The sequence below is a fragment of the Cyprinodon tularosa genome, unplaced genomic scaffold (assembly GCF_016077235.1).
Source record: "Cyprinodon tularosa strain WSP-4 unplaced genomic scaffold, ASM1607723v1 ctg20, whole genome shotgun sequence".
NCBI lineage: Eukaryota > Metazoa > Chordata > Actinopteri > Cyprinodontiformes > Cyprinodontidae > Cyprinodon > Cyprinodon tularosa.
In genome coordinates, this window is record NW_024038734.1 from 163,966 (window position 1) to 183,775 (window position 19,810).

At 38.5% G+C, this 19,810-nt stretch overlaps 1 protein-coding gene and 1 long non-coding RNA gene across 2 annotated transcripts in view; both read right to left on the minus strand.

The window, feature by feature from the left end:
* The window catches only part of flt4 (fms related receptor tyrosine kinase 4), an 87,005-nt gene that overhangs the window by 49,100 nt on the left and 18,095 nt on the right, over positions 1–19,810 (minus strand). Inside the window, 1 exon segment of the mRNA XM_038284568.1 lies at positions 1,148–1,244. Within this exon segment, the coding sequence (XP_038140496.1) occupies positions 1,148–1,244 (97 nt within the window).
* On the minus strand, positions 9,428–9,901 carry LOC119783200. The gene is made up of 2 exons (XR_005280764.1): positions 9,647–9,901; positions 9,428–9,555 (listed from the first exon to the last, which is right to left on the minus strand). It is a non-coding gene; the product is annotated as an uncharacterized LOC119783200 (long non-coding RNA).

Sequence of the window (19,810 nt, forward strand, 5' to 3'; positions counted from 1 at the left end):
AAACTCCAATAGTGTGGTATTGTAGGTGCATTAGCAGTCACAACAACACAAAAAATAATATTTTTTCTTAAAACTTTTTAGTTTTGATTGTTTTAGATCAGAGGTCACGGACTAGCGGACCATCGTCCGGATCCGGATCCACCAGCTGGCTAATCCGGACCCAACCTGATTTAAAACATTTATAAATTACTGCATGTTGTCTGATGATATTGTCTAAATTCACTTGCACTGCTTCTCTTGTTAATATGGTGAAGCCCTCTGGGCCATCAGGGACCACGCTACACTTGATACAAATTAGCCAATGAGCTGTGTAAGGCAAACCTGTGGCAAGCTGGGCGATGGGAAAGAAGGAAAAGTCGATGAGAAAAAGAGAGCAGAGAAAGTTAGGACTGCTGGAAGAAGTGTGGTGAACTGGTGAAAGTAAAGTGAAATGGCGTGCTCAAAGATGACCTGCACATTTTGAGTATGTTTGGCTCAACGTGCCGCTGTGAAGCAGGATTATCCACCATGATAATATTAAAAAATAAATGTCGATCCAGGCTCACGAATGAGCACCTTGATATGTGCTTGAGTATGGCTTTGTCTCCATTCAAACCCAGGTTTATAAAACTTGCAGGGAAGCCTAAAGCCCACTGCTCCCATTAAGCCATAAAAAAGAAGGGGAAAAAGTTCTGATGTTTTATAAAATATGCGAATCAGGAAATTATCTATATACCAAACTGAAAGGTGTTTGTTCTCTACTAAAATCTTTTATTGATATTTTTTTATTTAAAAAGTTAATGTATAACATGGATGCATAAACACCTCATTTTATTTCAATGTTAAATTCTGTTTAAAGTAACGGGTTATAATTAAAAATGTCTTTACTAGAAGTTGATTTTTTTAATGCTTACCCTGCTGATTTTTTATTGGTTACCAACATTTTAGAGGATTAAAGCATATTTCTGCACTGACTCTGATCCTCGTGTCCCTGATCCCTCTTGCCTTCCTGAAGGAAACTTCTTACTGTTTCTCTATCTGAGATATTTTGAAAATATACATAAAACCCAACTTATAATATAAAGAAACTATACATTTAAGTCTATTTTGTGATGTGATGTTTGTGATAATAGACCAGTTTCTGATGTTCATTCCAGCACAAACATACCTGCATGTGATAGAAAGTGTTTCGCTGACAGAGATTACACGATCGCCTTTGGAGCCGTCGAGCGTGGGCGGAGTCATAGATAAGCCAATCACCAGACCTGTGGGAACAAACAGAGCAGCTGCGTTAGATTCATGTTACACGGGTCAGTCAGGACCGAAGGCTTTTGAAAGAGGGCTGCTGCTGCTGGTAGGCCATCAAGTCTCCAAAACACATTAGGAATCTGAAATCAGACACGCCGTCCTCAACATTTACAAGCTGCGAGGCAATTTGCAGCAAGTCTTTCAGTCCCTTGTGCTGAATAATACCCAGACAGAGAAATCATGAGCCACTCACTCACGATGAAGCAATGCTGCTCTCAGCTCTGTGGCCTCCGCTTTAAAATAGCCGCAAATACTATTTGGCCTTGATTCATTACCGATACATCCACTTCTCTGGCTGGTGCTTGGTTAATATAGGCTTTCTAGAATGTCATTGCCATCCCAGAGCCCCTCCAGGGCTGTATTAGCATTTAGTCAGGCTATGCATCTACAGTCTGTCATGTATAAAAGTGTCACCAGGACTTATGCCCCACCTGGATATCATTAGAGATGAAAACAAACACAAAGCAATAACCGGGATCTAAAGGCCCTGGGGTTGTTCAGAGAGAGAATTATTCTGCACAGTAAATGATCAGATTTTTCTCTACATAAAGATCCTTGTTTATTTGAAAATGGCTGAGATACTGTATGCCTACAGGCAATGATGGACTACACATGGGCACTTTCCCAGCTTTGACTAGTTTCAAAGGACATCTAAAGCAGAATCCCAAAGAACTTAAAGCCAAATATGTGAATAATTTTAATGCAAAGGTTAGACGTCTTGGTCAATGCACAGAATCAGCACCTTTTTAACATTACTAAAGACTGAACTTCAGCAAAACAGACCACTGACGAAGCCCAAAGGGGACCCAAATGGTTGCTCAACATCATAGCGACACGCTGCCAATCAAAACCTGTATCGCTGCTTATCTTGTACACAAACCCAAATCCTCCAACACATCCTGCTGGTCTGGGAGCACAATGGTGCAAAGCTATTCTTGAGCAAATATTTTCTGAACATGTTTACAGTAACGGCTGATCCCACTGGAAGAAGACTAATCAGCCTGAGGTCTTTCCAAGTCAACAAAAGCTCAAAAATACCCCTCAGCCTGGACAGTCTGGACACAAAGAAGCATTCAGACTCTACATCCACATGTGTAGAGATATGTGTCTGAAATATGAACAAAAAGCGACGTAACACCCTTAGCTTTCAATGCTCAACAAAAAAATAAAGATCAAACATGTACGGTAAATAGAACGAGATATACTGCTATGAAAAACAATGTAATAACCTTTCCTTAAACTATTCTGAATTTACATCCAGGTCTGATTACTGCCAGACTGGAAGAACCAAGAACTTGGATAAATAGCACCCGTCTGACAACATGAAGTAGGCTACCAGATCTTAAAAAGAAACACATCATGTCCTGGTTTTGATATGTTAAGGTCGAAGTTCATGATTAGACAATTATGAAGAAACAAGGTGAAAAAGGCGTCCATGGGACAGGCCAAGGTAGCCTGGGTGCCATTCCGAACTTAGTCCCGCCCACAAGGTTTGAGGTCGGGAAGTTCGGTCTGGCTCTGCTCCATAGTAGCGCGAGTATTATCGCCCACTGTCAGGCGATCCAATCAAATTGTCAGGGCGGGCTTTATACGATGATGGACAGATGATCAACAGTAACGTAATCAACCACGTGACCAAAGCGCGCTTGGGTGACAACAACAATGGCTGCCGCCGGAGAGTTGAGGTGAGTAGATTCTGCTATTAGGTCTGTTCTAGAAGATATCAACAGCAAATTAATTTTAAAAGAGGAACAGAGAAACGCGATCAAGGCTCATCTTCTTATTCTAGGCGTGCAACTGCACGCTTTGATTTTTGTTGACAACAACTATGCATCGCTTAACATACGTCACGCACTCCGTTGCTCTTATTGGTTGTAGGTCTATCCAATTGAGTGCAGAGGCATTTTTTTTCCTGGTTCGTTCGAAACACGCCCCATAATCACAGCTCTATGGAGCAGTATCAGACTCATATTCTGACTAGAATTGAGTAGGACTACGTCAGGCTAAGGCCAAGGTCCCTCAAAATCAAAAAGAACACAAAACCCCATCTTCGATCGATTAGTAACAAGCTGTAATAATAATAAAAAAAAAGGTAGGTAATTATTCTATGGACTGATGAGATGAACATGAAACATTTACAAAGGTTAGTGTCCCCTACTGGCAAACCGTTATAGAAAAAGGACAGAATGCTGGTTAAACATGGTGGTGGTATACATAGTAGTGTAGCTTGGACGCTGTGTTGGAACTTCATGAACTGAGTTGTGTTCGCTGACAAAAAAATCTTAAAGGGGAATGTCTGGCAATTAATGTTTGGACTTGAGCTAAAGCACACTTGGGTTTTACCACAGGAGCGTACTAGGACAGGACACTTCTGAAATGCTTAAGAACAATGACTTTAAATGGTCTAGTCAAAGTTTAGATTCTAATCTAATCCATTGCTTTGGCATAGCCACAGAGAGGCCAAACCCTAACAACAGGGTGAGAAAAGTAGTGATACTGGTTGCAGCTTTTTGTTCAACATTGATATAGACCTGATCTGATGTGTTTGTGAGTGAAACTGCGTGACTGTAGCTCTGATTCAAAGAGCTATAAGTCTTTTATGACAAGAAAAGCTCCATATAAATTCCATCTTTTCATCATTCACCTCTTTTGTATTAAGAAAAAAATTCAAAGTTCTCCCTTAGTGGTGTAAAAGCCTCCTGTTACTAAAACAATTTAAGGGGACTGTTGCCATAAAGGATACCCCGATACTTACCCTGCATCTGCTGTACTGCGCTCTGGTGCAACGCCAAGAGAATCTCCAAGGCGCATGAGCAGATCATGTACCAATGATCAGTGATAAACACAAAAATAGGACCAATTCAACCCATGCTATGGATTTTAAAATAATAAAACCGCCTACATTTTTTTTTTTTTGACATCCAGCTATTTTAACTGGTTCTATTCAAAAATAGGAGAGTACACTAAGTGCAGCGAAGCTATTTTGGTGCATTTAATGTTTAATCTTCATCTTTTTTAAAATAAACAGGCTAGTAATTGAGTTAATATGTACAACACTTAAAACACTTAAAGCTAATTAATTAAATGTATCAGCCTTTGGTGAATTGTTTAGAAATGCAGTGATCGTTCATTTTTCTATTTGTGTGATGCAGTTTTATTAAACTGTCTGCTATCTGGCTCCGGCATGCAACAAAAAAATTATTTGACCTTATGGCCACCCTGCACAGCTGTACGGAAGCAGTATAAATGCTCTCATTGATTATAATAGCTGCATATGTTTTAATGTGGAGTTTGCAACGTAAACCGGGGTTAAAAAATAAAATAACCGATACATGCAAAGGTTTAGAATTTTTTTTTTCTAATAAACCAAATCAGATCTGAAATGTCAGATCAAAATGTCCAAATATGAAAACATTTTGCAGTCAATCATTTCCACGTTATTAAACTTTGTTTGATGATGTGAAACATTTCAGCGTAAAACCAAAACAGAAAGGAACAAATCATTTTTCACAGCATTACTGAACTAATTAATTGATTCAACTGAATGAATTCATTCATAACAGATCTAGCTGATTAACTTTTTATATGAAACTTCTCCTTCAAAGGAAAGTCAGCTAAAATGTATTTACTCTTAAAGTTTGGTATTTCTGGTTGCAACATTATTGCAACACATTGTTTTGGGGTTTTCTTACATCAGAAAACATTTTATTTTTGTTTTGTAGAAAGTATTATCTTTCTTCCTTTGTAACTAATAGAACAATATCAATATATATTTTTCTAACTTGCATTGATTACTAGAAAAAAACTATCAAGATGAGATTTTAAGGAAAAAGTGATTTCACAATCAGAATGCTGCTGCAGTCCAAAGGAGTGCAAACTGAGGAGCAAATATTGCTCACCAAAATAATTTGATTTTTTCCATATTGGTGTCCAGCAGGGTAATCCTTCCCCACAATCTCAGGGATGTTTGACCCGAGGTCAAAGAAGAATCTGTTTCTCGAAATCATTGTTTTGGCTCTAATGTGAACCTGTAACCCCCTCTAACTCCCATCTCCACGCTCATCCAACACAATACAGGTCTGTTCTCTCTTCCTCACAACTAAGAAGCTTAGGCTAAAAATAAGTCATTTTGAGGAAACAGTTAAGGAACCAAAATAAGACCCAAACATAGAGCTACCGAAAAGTAAAATGTAAAAAAAGGACATTCCTGTCTGGACTCCTCCCTGTTTTCAGAAGACCAAATGTTCTTAATGCAGTTAAGGAGGCCAGGATTGGTCTTTAGAACAACAGATCAATGAGCTATAGATCTCACACACCTTCCTTGTACAGATTTGTTCCTTTAAACAAAAGGTACAACAAAAAAAGTTGATTTAAAGTGAATGTCTCAGTCTGCAGCTATGTAGCTTAAAACTACCTAATCAATAAAAAACAAAAGATTAGTAGCACAGAAGAAATCGTTTTGTCTGGTTTCATGTGGAGATAATGCAGTGGTGGGCCACTGAGTCAAATGAAAAGGAAAAAAACATAAATATTTCACAAATACACTTTATTCACTGTATCAATAATGTTTCTTTTAGTATCATGAATATTTTCAAGTTTGTTGGTCTTTTGTGGAACTTTACTATAACAAATACAACTCCATACTTTACAGACAGCCCTCTGTTTGTCATTATCAACTATTCTCCCTCTTAAATCAGTACATTTGACTGTTTGCCCAGGATAATTTTACTATAATACTCAGGGAGCGGAGGCATAGTGGTTAGGGCATAGAGCTTTGAATTCAGAGGTCCTGAGTTCAAGCCCCACTCTCACAGACTGCCACTCTGGGACCCTGAGCATAAGACCCTTAACCCCACACTGCTCGCCGCACGCCGCACAATGGTGGCCCACTGCTCCCCAAGGGGATGGGTTAAATGCAGAGAGTTCATTTCGTTGCTCTGTACTTGTGACAGTGTAATGACAATAAAAACGCTGGGACATCTAAAGAAAAGTCAGATATATCCAAAAAAGAGGCCATTGGTATTAGAAATGAGCAATTAAACCCAGCAAAATGCTCTCTGCAGGTTACCAGTTTAAGACAAAGCATTTAACTTATAACTAATATGAAGAGGAACCTTGTTGCAAAGGAAGAACTAATGTCTTTAACCTGCGCTTGTGGTAATTAAACTTAAACTAAAACTTAAATTGCAAGTAAGACAACCAGTTGAACAAGATGAGGAGAATATCTTGATAGCTGGAATTTGCAGCAAAGCATGTACCCAAAAAACAGACTGAGCTTCGGGGTCTAAGTGTGACATGAAAGTGTGCTTTTTAAGTCGGATATTTTAAAGTCAAGGCAAACAGAATACATCATATTAGTTATAAAGCTTTAATAGAATGCAGACCTTCTCCACCCTTCTTATGGTTTATAAAGGTGAAAATGTCAGTGCATGTGATGAGAAGAGATTAGGGTTTAGCTCCAAAGACAAAGTTGTGATGTTAAGAAATGGGTCAGAGGGAATCTTGAAAGTTCAAACTTTTACAATATATTGAATGTTTAAGAGATACAAACAGAGCTCCTAAACTTAACTGCCTCATTTCGATGGAAGTAATTTCAGGTCTTAATGGGTGGGAAGTTTTTAGGAAGATTAGGAAGATCAGTTGAAAGGCAATTCATTGAAAAGTTAAGGACAATTAACTCAATTAAAACAAAACCTCTGATAGTGCTTAAAAGAAGCCTTCAGGCTGTCCAAAATATCAGTCAATATCAGTGAATTTCTCCTGCAAAGGATTTAATGCAGGAATGCCACCAGTGCAGAGCTTTAACCCTTTTACACTACCCTTGAAAAACCGATCCATGCCAAGACCGGTCCGAGCACGGATCAGTTAACTAGGCCGAGCTTGGTTCTGATGACCGTTTACACATCACGCTATCTCGGTTCCTCGACTCCTCCCTCCTAGTGACGATCTGCCAGTATTGAAGGAGGAAATCAAGCAGTTGGTGGCGGTAATGCACCAAAAGTTGTTTGCCAACCGCCATAAAACACAAGAAGAAGAAGACGAAGGAGGGAATCAAGCAAATCAAAATGTTGTATGGAGAAGATTTCAGTCGTTGTTTATAGTTGTTGTTCTTCTTCTGTTTGGTGTTGGTTGGCAAGCAACTTCCGGAGGGGTATTACCGCCAACTACTGGAATGGAGTGTGAATCGGGATGTGCAGCCAGACGGAGATGACGTGTTCTGCTCATGCGCTCTTGTTATCAGAGAACCGAGCCAGGGAAAAACCGAGCCGAGCCCACCTCTGGAACTGGTCTGCAGTTATCGCGGTTTGGTTGTGTCTAGCTCGGTTCAGTTCAGTTTGCTTTCCATTTACACGCAATAAGTTATCTCAGTTACTGAGTTCGGACCAGTCTCGGCACGGTTTTTCAAGGGTAGTGTAAATGGGGTACTTTGTTTGGTTTGTGCATGCATGGTGGGGATGAGACTTTTGGATCTCATTGTGGTCTCATCTGCTCAGCAAGGGTGGGTGTTGCTGTCCCTGCATCTTCCCTTCATATGTAACTATGTAACTTTACTCTAGGGTGCCTTTGGATATCTGCGGCTCTGGTCTCCTCTGTGTCAGCTCTCTTTGGGACGGGACTGGAGCCACTCAAGCCTTCTATTAAGCACCTTCCTTTTGAGGTATCCTAATAAACGTGATATACACAAGCCCGCTGATGCCACAGGTGTTTGGATCCAGGTTTTTATTAGAGCTGAAAGATTTAGCAAGAAAACAAAACTGCAACTACTTTCAACAGATATTGTGATTGTAATTTTATTTCGATTTTTCCTTTCCATTAACCAAAAACATGTAAATTTATCCCTGCAGGACTTCAGTTTTCATTACCTTAAGCTTGCTTTTCCAAACTCCATCGTTGGAGGACTTTACTGTAGTGTCTACTTGCTAGCTGGAAGTTTCTCTTTTTTGTGGTAGCAAACTCAATTTAAACATCTTTTTCATCAGCTGGAGTGAGAAAAAGATTAACTCTTAGTCGTATTAAATGTAATGTGACAAAAGTTGAATGCTTCAGGGATTTGAAAATTGTGTTTTATTAAATTGCGATTATATTGCGAATTCAATTAATTGCCCACCCATAGTCTTCACAGAAAGCAGTAATGTTTAATACTTGTCAGGATATGTGTTGCCGCTGTGGTTGGGATGCCTTTTTCCTTCCCTCCCAGCTTAACAAGGGGGAATCCTGAGACGACTTGGAAACACTCCTCAGGTTCCTTTGCCAATCAGCTGCCTTAGAAATATCTAACCAACTCGAGCTCCTACTTTGCTTCCATCTACAAACTCTCAGCACCTCTATGTGGATTCTTCTGTAGCACAACCACAGCTTCACCCCAGATCCGCTCGCCACTCCCTGGTGGTTTATGTCCACCATCACACTAAGATCATCAAGTACTTTCTCCTAGTGATAGGTTGATGAGGCGTCATGAAACGTTTCGACACATTACCAAACTGTATTGATACTGTGTCGATACTGTGTCACTGAATACTGACACCTGCTGGACATTAAAAATCCCTACAGGCAACCTAGTTGACAGAGTTAACTGACACTGATTTGATGACCTATTATATACACTAATATGATGCAATTCATTGTATGATGCATTGTATTATTATTAAAACATATTTGATATTTTAGAAACAGTCAATGAATAATGAGAACCTGCATCATAATTTAATAATCTCTAATCTGTATTTATTTGTCTATCCTCATCCCCCAATACATCTTCCTACACCTTATTTAATTGATTTTATTGTATATACTGTGTCTAAACATCCTCTATTTTCTTGTATGTGCAATTTTTCCTGCTACTGGAAATACAATTTCCCGAAGGGAGTAGTCCCAAGGGATTAATAAAGTCAAGTCTAAGTCTAAGTCTAATTCTAAGTAAACATGTAGTAAATGAAGATGCTTGTTCACTGGTATTTTTTTTTTACAAATTTTTATTAAAAAAATAAGTTTTGAAATTCAGTCTGTTGCGCTTTTTTGATATTAGTTCTCCAGCTGTGGAAAACACCCTCTCACACGGCACAGATGAAGCTGGAGTGCACAAAAATTTTAAGGCCAGGCGGAAGAGGTTTGGATAAACCGTCCTTTAGTTTTTCCAATATACAAGAGGATCCTGGGACCTCGCAATATTGCCCTCTGCCATGTATCTCTGCACCTCAAGGATGGCATCAGCTGTGGCACTTTTGGTCTGCCTCCCCACTTCGAGATCAAAATGTTCCCAAAGGTCATCTTAAAAAAAAAAAAAAATAGTATTTTAGTACATGAATCAAGTGGAAACTCTGAGAGGAACAGGATGAAACAAGGAAATTAAAACAAATACCTTATTTTCCGAAATGACATCAAAGTGGTCCCACACGGCAGAAACCTTTCTTTTTGCTTGAGGAAGCTCCATAATTTTTGATGAATTTTATATTCGCAAAACACGCAAGATTGTTTTGGCAGATGCATCTCGTTGGCAGATGCGCATCCTTATAAAGGCTTGTCAATCAGTTCGAAACATCGGTCACGTGACCGATACAGGAACTGTTTCGGTCACGTGACTTTTCCGTAGCGATACACACGTCGACACAGGTTTCGCTCTATGAGACAGAAACATGCGCCGACGCATCGGTGTTGCCCGACCCATCACTACTATCTCCACTCCCTTCATTCCAAATATCTCACACTGTCTCTCCTTGCTGAGGTTTCCTGGCTGGCTCTGCCTTGCTCTGACCTAACTGGATCTCCTCCATCATCAGTTTAATTACCAGTAAAACTTTTAAACTTTTAATCAACATGTCTCCTAAGAGTCTCCACATATGTGGGTCCCTAACAGTCCCATTAACAAAATATGACTCTTAATAATATTGTTATTCAGATTTAATCTTCATAGGTTTTCCTTTTGATGTTTTCTACACATATATTTAATATGTGTCCATTGGATAGTCCCTCTTGTTGGTGGGTTGTGTGGTGTTTTTTTCCTTATCTTTTCTTACAGGTGTGGAAGCAGACCTCTAGGAGTAGTGTATTTTATTTTGTTCTCTTTTCTTTCTCTCTCCCCTTAATTCTTATCTAATTCTTACCTAATTTCTCTCCCTTTCTCACCTCCCTTCCATCTCTATGTGTCAATTGCATATGTCTTTTTTGTAGTTGTTTTTTTCCAAAGCCACTTCTAATAAAGTCTCTTAGATGACCAATTACCAAGTTGAAGCCTTATGGCAACAGCCATGATGGCCCCCTTGTGAAAGCAAGTCTTTTGGGCTGAATTCCCATTGCTACACTGGCAAACACAACATATAAAAAATCACAATTGAACTGCAGAGAAGTAAAGTAGTTATTTTCCTAGAAGAAATCCCCCTTCGTTCTATTTTGCTTTGTTAACAGGTAACTATCATTAGACCAGGTCCTCTGGTTGAAGTGAGTGCCTCGAATACACAATGAGATCAAAACATCCCTCAGGTGCAATGAAGTGATGAAGAATCAAGGGCCTAAAGAAATCAATACATTGAAATATGGGATGCATGGCCAGAAAAAAAGCCCAGATATCAATCCCATCAAGAACCTATTGATACATTAGATTAACTGGATATGTGTCTTTAGAAGGTGATACTTTTAATATCAATATAATATCAGATCAATCACCATGAAGCTGTAAAGGTGATGAAACAAAAACAAAATTCAGTCAAGCTCCAGACCATTGGTCATGACCGTCAGCAGAAACAACCTTTTCCATAAATCCTCTCTACAGGCAGCTTTAATTGTGCCAAAATCACTAAACACCTCAACATCTGCACAGATCTACCATAATGTGCTCTGACATTTTGACTTAGTTTTGAAACAAACACCGTAAGAGGAAGTAAGAATATTGTTATGTACATTTAATGATTTGCACATCAGGAATTCCGATTTATAGCCTTAGTGGGAGTGATCTAAAGAAATAAATAACCTGCAGTGACATTAGTTTTGCCTTCAGGGTGAACAGAGCGAGCAATGAATTGAGAGCCAAATACGTAGTGTAGCTGGCTGTCAGTGAAGGATGCCTCCCTCCCAATCTGTTAAGAGATCACTCACTGACAGACAAGATGCAAATTGTAAATCTTTCAAATGTCAGGACAGAGTAGCAAGCCCTGAGAGATTAACTGTCAAGATGTTGGACGTGCATTTAGAGTGGGGTTAAAGTGGGAATTGACAAGTGGGTGATTTCGGCTTTGGCCGCTGGAAATGCTCCAGCATTATAGATGTGTCCATCACTAGACAGCAGAGCTGGAGTATTTTATCGCTGGGAACTAGGAGGGCATTACTAAACACATATATGGAGTGGAGCTAAAAGCTTAGGGAAGTGAAAGAAAATCTTTCACAGATCATTCAAACCGGTAACCTCCTGATTTATACGTCCTGAACTCTTAGCACGTCTGAAGTGTTCGGGCTTAGAGGGTTAGTTTGAGGATAATGTGTGGCGCAGCGCTCCAAAAGGCTTCCAGTCGCTTGTATCTCTTGTCACCCTAAAGTGGTTCTCTCCATAAGCTCCATAAGTCATAACTTCTTGAGTGCTGTGATAAAAGCCAGCCTCCTGACTATTGTTTGGACACTTAAGATTAATGAAAGGAGGGAAGAATGTTTATCTTCTCCATACAGGTGACTCTTCGGCGTGGGTTCTATAGCGCTCAGAGTACAGCCTCTTTTTGCTGCTAAAGAGAGATATCTACATGTGCTGCATAATGTATATATTACATTTCTAAAGTGCGAGACACCAGACACCACCGTCTGTCCATCTGTCAGCTCTGTAAATGACCTGAGAAAGCAATAATAATGACGATCCCATTAGTAGAAGTTGGCATTGAGTCCAACTTAGTAAAATATACGGTTTAATGTACAGAAATGGGAAAAGAATGCAAAGAAAAAACAAACTGAGTTTCACTGCTGATAGCATATCTAGTTATGACAATAAACACTTTTCTCTGGCATGGCGGATGGTTAGGACTGCTATCACTCAGTTAGCTCGTTTGTATGCGTATGTATAACATCAAGACCACAGGGAGGTGAACAGGCCCGGTTCTCTGGGGAGGCTTTGTTTCTCAAAATCAGTTTCAGCTGGAGGATTGTTGGAACCAAACAGTTTGAAAAAAACAGGCCTGGTCCCTAAAAGAAAAGATAATTTTACAAAGTTAATGAAAACATTTCTAATTCCCTTTTTTATTCAAGTCTTTAAGTTTGATTACATTTTTTAGCTGTTTCAAAGACAAGGTGTTGTACTGTAAGTTACATTTTTTAATTATATAATTGTGTGAAAAAACAAGGAACTTGGCTTCAATATTAGGGCTGCAACTAACAATTATTTTGCAAATTGATTAATCGATTGATTATTTTTTCATTCCTTAAAGAAGACTTTTTACTAAATTAAACCAGGTTAAATAAATCTGTTCCAGTTAAGGAGTTCTGGATAGAGCATATTGACAAACGAAAAAGTTTTTCACTCTTTTTTTTTTTTTTTTAACAGTGTCCTGTCTGGAAATGTGGCAAAAAGAATAATTGTCTTGATACCAAAAAAGAGCGCAACAGTTTTGCTCTCACAAGTGGAGCAGTACGGCTAGCGCCATAGTGTTCCGCTTGATTTATGCATATAAATTGCTTTATTATAATTCATGCAGGGAGTATTACAGATTATTTGCACACTGCAATGTAAGTAGAACAGGAAAGGAAAAACTGAAAAAAATGAGAAAAGATCAAAGAAAGAGGAGATAAAAGGGGAGATAACGATAGTCTGCTTCATCACGTGCAAAGAGATGCAAAAAAGAACTACACAACCAACGGATATAGTATAACAGGTACAGTAAAGTAACACCTTGGTACTATCGCTGAAGTATAAGTAGTATTATTTAATCCAGGGGTCACCAACATGGTGCCCGCGGGCACCAAGGGGCCCTCAAGGACCGCAAGGGGTGCCCTTAGAGTTTTCTGAAAATAGAACAACGCAACAGTGAGCTGCGTTTGAAATTTCATTGTATTCTGTTGCTCTTCTTTTTTTAATCAGTTCTAGAACATTTCATCATTAATCATATATGGCATTTAAGCATTTATAGAGATTTCAAAATGAAAATGTCTAAAATAAAATTAGAAATTTCAAGATACGATAAAGATATGTATATAATGTATGAAGTTTAGGTGAACATTGACCCTTGCAATTCATGGGTCAGTATTGGTAGCCCTTCCTGTTACTCAGTGGCCCTGAATTAGCCCTCAACTGTAAAAAGGTTGGTGACCGCTGATTTAATCTGACATGTATAGTCTGTTAGCTGAAGATAAGAATATGGGCTTTCTGTAAAGTTTTCTTAATCTTAAATGCAAAATGTTTACATATTTCTTTTTACAATTTTGGTATAATTACCGCTCTAAGTGGGTCGCTCAGTCAGCTGAAGACAAGTTTTAGAGTCTCTACACTCCAGAGAGCGATTAATCCATTACTAAATCAGTTGACGATTATTTCAATAATCGATTATTCACGATTAATTGTTTCAGCCCTTTTCAATATAAAAATGTTAGCGGTGATGAAATAAAAGATCAAGCCAATAGTATTTATTTGGAGATAAATGCAACTTTATACATTAAAGAAAATAATAAAGAGGCAGGTTTTGATGGTGAAATGAAACATGCTTTGTTTGACAACAGAAACGCTGCCTCCCCTGCTGTCAAGCTCAGGTGTGACTTCATTCCCAGAGGGCTGATGCCAAACATCTTTTAGATGTTCCTCCACTTCAGCACATATTGAAAAAGTAATCTTTAGGACTGAGAAGAGCTTGGCTACATGCTCGGGTGGTAATTCAGCAAATTGATTCAGGTGTGTTGGAGCAGGGACGCATCTTAAGTTGCAGGACACCAGCTCTTAAGAACTAGCATACCCCACCTCCCCTGCAAGGTTATCATTGTGTTCTTCGGAGAGGTGGTCTGGTCTCTTTGGCAGCTGTTATATAAATTACACTTTAAATCTGTGCAGACAAAGCAGGCCTGTAATATTGATCCCACTGATATTAGAATAGTGGATTTATTAGTTTCTCCTTCAAATTTTCACTGCATAGAACAAAGAAATGAAATCTTAATTTCCAATCAATCTCTTTCTAATCATAGTGCCACATTTTAATTAGTACTTCTTGGTGATAATATGTAGATATTGGATGAAGCTCCTTACATATTATCACATATTCTTTTAATAATGGGGGCCATCCAACAGGTCCTATTAACTTTATATACCTTAAGAACTTTTTAATTTGATCAGAGGAACATTTCTTTAGTAATCCCAAAGCTTCTTTTCCCACTAGATCTAAGTATAATGATACACAAATACTGATTCATTAGGCCAGGTAAGGGTCCATGTTTATCCTGCCAATATGTACAGTAAAGGGATGATCAGCTGTAAGTAAATTATTGGCAAAGAGCATATTGGGGAGTAAAACACTTTGCAGCTCTACATCACAAATGTAAATGTTTAGACATTCCTGCAATGTCAGGATTTGAATTACTATAAGGCTGTGTTTTCCTAAAAAAAAGGAGTAAGATTGACATTCCTGGTGAGTTTAGTCTGTAAAAGAATGATAAAAACACCTCACTGCTGAATATGGCGAAGGATCTCTGAGGCTGTGCATCTGCTTTTTTTTCAATTCAACTCAGTTTATTTATATAGCGCCTTTCACAACACGTCATCTCAAGGCATCTAAGGAAAGCCAGCTGAATACATCGAGTCTTTAACTTTACAGAATTTGCTCCTCCTGGACGAGCATGTTGAGTTTGAATTGTGTCGTTGACTCTGCAGCAATATCTCATACATGCAGCGAAAGTTGAGAGGAAATACTTCTTATAAAGCCATAGTCATGCTCACTATTTTTCTTACCAGAATAATAATTCAAAACTTTTAACCACCTTCTTCTCCATGGCCATGTGACTTTTTAGACCTTAATCACATTTTTTTTTATTTAAATTAGCTATGGACCTAAAAAACGTAAAACCAGGCAGATGAGCTAAAGAGATAACTGGAAATTTCAAACTTTCCGTATCTCCAACTTGTCCAACACTAGTTTCATTTTGTAAACACTGTCACTCTTCGCTATTATTTTTTCTGAAGTAACTGTACCTCTTCCTTCCCTTATATATTTACTACAGGCTTTGAGAATGTGCTTCCATTTTCCTTTAAAGCTTGTTCTCCATAGAAATATCCTTTTATAAATGTATTAATACCAGAAGAGCAGTTTTTTAATGGAAAAAAAAACTTTTATATAATCCTATGACTTTTTTGGCAAGGACATGGGCTTTTACTTTCCGATAAACTCTTCTTTTTCTTTCCTGCTCATTTGGAATCAGTTATTCTAGTTTTATCTGGTTGTTTAAAGGCTTCAGTGCCTGAGGTCAAATTATTCTTAGACAGCAAAAAAGCCTAAGCAGGAATCCCTTACCTAAAACATTAAGAGTAATCTACCTAACTTTATAGCTTTTGGGCTTTGGATCATCTAAAAAAAAAAAAACACTATGCTATGTGATTAAAATCCACCAAGACAAAGTAGAAAAATATAAAATATGTAAAATATAGGAATTTATACAATCTACAGCATAAACATATGGACATTGGTATAAAATGCATTCTTTAGAATTTTTTTACAGAAAATAAATATGGTCCATATATATATATATATATATATATATATATATATATATATATATATATATATATATATATATATATATATATATATATATATATATATATATATATATATATATATATATAGACAAAAAGTTAATTTAAAATAAGAACATTCTGCCTCAAAAACTGAAATTAATCAAGAAAAGCTCCATAATTATCAGATCTACAGGTAACTTTTTGGTGCCAGAGTAAATCTTAGACACAAGTAAAAATATATCCAATAGTCTCACTAACACAGTCGTTACTATAACTCATCAATTTGTGTTTAAACAAATAACAAAAACAAAAAAATTTTTTTTTAAATGAACAGTAAAAACACACCATTTAAATCCTTTAAAAAACTTAGCGGACGCCTCTGATTGGATTTACCAACATCTTTACTATAACTGCGCCAAAGGACAGGATAAAGTGATGCATATCTAAACCACATTGGTTTTAGTTGGTCATTGTGTCAGGTGGAGCTAATGTGGCTAAGATGTTTTAAACCAAAAATCCGATCAAATAAATAAATAGTTTTCCATTTTAGAACCGATTCAGCTGATAACAGAATCTTTGGTTGTGATATTTAGCTGTTTATCATCAACTGTGTTCGGAGCAGTTTGTAAAGCTAACGATGCATAATGCGCAGAGGTTATAAAAGTGACTAATACTGTGGTAACCTTTGAAACTGTAATCAAAGTGATTGCCTCCTAAAAGGCCTTACACCCCAAAGCTTTCATACCCACTTATTGGCTGGAGGCGATCAGTGGTTTTGATCTCCCTTTAAAGAACATTTCTTAATATAGTGAATGCCTATAAAACAGGTTTAATAGAATTGAATCTTACCCAGTCAGGGGGATTTGTTTGGGCTCACAGCACTGGGCTTTAACCACCGTTGTGGCAAAAAGGACTGAGGAAAGAGTGCAGAATAAAGCTTACAACAGTTTGTTATTGATCAGCAGGACCAAATCCTGCGGGAACAGTAACATCACACACATTGTTTGTAGAGGAGAGTCATTATCTCACCCATCACCCCAAGGTTTATACAAATGTCCAGTGTTAACGAATTCTCTATTAATGTCCCAATTACTGTTTTCAACTGCAGTATTCTGCCATAAGTTCACACACAAAATAAATAGTGCGACGAGTAAACTAAATGTATAGCATGTGCATGAGGAGGACAAAGCAATCCGCCTGTGATTGGCTACTTTTCAGGAAATCTAGCAATTTGAGTTGTGACGCGTTGCCAAGGTAACCAGGGTAAACTGTAGCCGTTTCACAAATCACTAGAACGTGAGTACTGACTCGTGTCCTTACCAAGTATGTTCGTGAGAAGAACACAGGAAAGTATAGACTTGGGGAGAACGGGAGCACGCAGCAGAAATATGCGTCAATTGGAACAGAAGCGTACTGATGACATCACCACACGATCAGCTCGTCTGAAGCTGCATTTCTCCTGTTATTAATAGTCTCTAGATAATAATGAATTCTAACTTTTTCGAACAAAAAAATCGCCATCATAGCCAGAAGTCCTTCACAGATGGCTATGCTGAGAGAGAGCTGCTGTAGACGTGCAAGGATTAGACGTGGCTGCTGTTATCCTCTGAGCTCCTCTGGTTGTCGTGGTCCTCTCAACTTCGGATTTTTTTTTTTTATTCCAAATGAAATCGGTAAATGGGCCATATATTGAAGCTATATTGAGTATAATGTTCTCGCCTCAAATGATATTAAAACATAATTTTATTAAAAAACAGCAACAGAAAAGAGAACCTTTAACTTAATAATCTGAGCTCTGTGGGCGCTCCATTAAAAGCTGCTGCTGCCGCAGTGCATGCTGGGACAGCTGTCAATCTCAGACGGACTGAACGGACAAGTCTGCTCTGATGCATGCTGGGTAAATAGGGAGGGACGAGAACAACATCTGGGGACAGAAACAGCTCTACATACAAGGAGGAGGAAGGCTGTGCGCACATGGAAATCAAACCACAGAGAAGGAACAAGCCCCCATGTGTGGGGCCTCTTGGCACTATATGTGTGTATCTAACAAGTTTAAAATGCGCAAGGAGGAGTTAATGAGCATCTGTATGAAGTAAAGCTGCTCATAGGAGTATATATTGTGTGTGTGGAGTTTTGACAGAATACTGATGCCATAGAAGAGTCCACCATGGTTGATAGAGCCTTAAACTGCCTGTTCTGTGTTTAAAGCGCTGTAAAGCCAAAAGTATTTCAACAACGTTGAAAGCATTTCAATGTCATCCTTCAAAGGATTTTGTAAAATCAAATTTTGATCATAGCCAAATTTAAAAGTGCTCCTGTTGCCTTCACTGATAGGCTCTCCGTTATGTGAAACCATTTTCAAAACAATATTATCTATGAGATGCTCCATGCTTTGGAACTTGTTTGAATCCTCTTTGCGATTTAACGGTATACTACGCAACCGGTGTTAATTTTCCAGCGAGGCTCCCCCCAGAGGGCGAAAGTAAAAGTGCACTGTCGTAAAAATGCTGTTCTCCTGGTTTCTCCGTCAAGTCAGGCGCGGTTGTTTTGAGATTAGCAGACAGGCGAAGCAACGAATCACCATGTCTACTGCGGTAAGTGACTTTTTTGTTCCAATTTTCGAGTTTGAAAATTTAGCATGATTTCATACATTATTTGTTATGCATGTGTCTAAATAACAAAGATTGTAGTTAGCCAAGTTGGAGTTTCCCATACATTTATCTGACTGTCGGATGACATGGGCTTTCGCTGTTTTCTAGCTGGTTCCGCCATGATAACTGCACAAATATCGCCACTGCGCTAGCAACGAGCATGCCTTTCACTAGGGGCGTGTAGCAGTTCTCGCCGTAAAGCAAGACCGACTCTCGCGATGCACGAGACTTCTAAGCCTGTGAGTGTGGGCCGAGGGCTCCTGCAGTTGCAAGTACGGTATTTTCCCTACAGACCACCAGGGCAGCCGAGAAAACCTTTGTTCGACCTGAAATGTCTCATTTAATCATCCAAAACATTATGGAACACATTAATTAACTGAAAAATGTTGCATAGTATGCCTTTAAGGTTGAACTGTTTCTATTCAGGGGCACCAATGTGGAGCTGGACTGAATGCATATGTATGTCATGCTTTTCAGGTTTTTGTTTGAAAAACAAAAAGCTACACCATGTGTCCTCCTCTTTCTGTCGGCGTGTCACCAAAAAAATACCCAATAAACTGCAATTTTTTTGTTATAAATTGGTGTGAATAAGGCGAGATTTATGAAATATCCTGCTGTATTTCTGTATCTGGAATGAAGGACCACCTTACAAATGCTAACAGGTGGCCGTGAGCCAAAAACCTTTTTTTGAGCTTGGTTTCCCTCATTTCCCATGCATTCCAGCTGTTGGTGCAGAGATAAGCACTGGCTTTGAGAGATTAGCCCTAAATTCAAACAAACAGCACTCTTTGACCTACGAGGATGTTCACATTTTTTAACATTTGTGAGGAAGACACAATAGCAGCTCTGATATCAGAATGTAAAGCGTCATTTGTTGACACTCTGATCAGTAGGGAGTGTCAAAAATAATTAACCTCCGACATCAGCAATTACAGGAGATATCCTCATTGAGAGGCTTTCTCACTATCCAATCATACTTCACTGAAAACATCTTTAAGATAAAAAAAAAAAGAAGAGGACGCTTAAGAGAAGTGATTTTTCTTTGCAGTTGTAAAGGCTTCTTTTACTGTAGGGAGGGATGAATGTATCCTGCGTTGTGCCCATCTGGCTGCAGCAAGCAAACAGAAAAGAAAAACATTCCTCTGAAGCATCACTGAAGGAAAAGGAAATTATGTGCTCCTTGATAGGA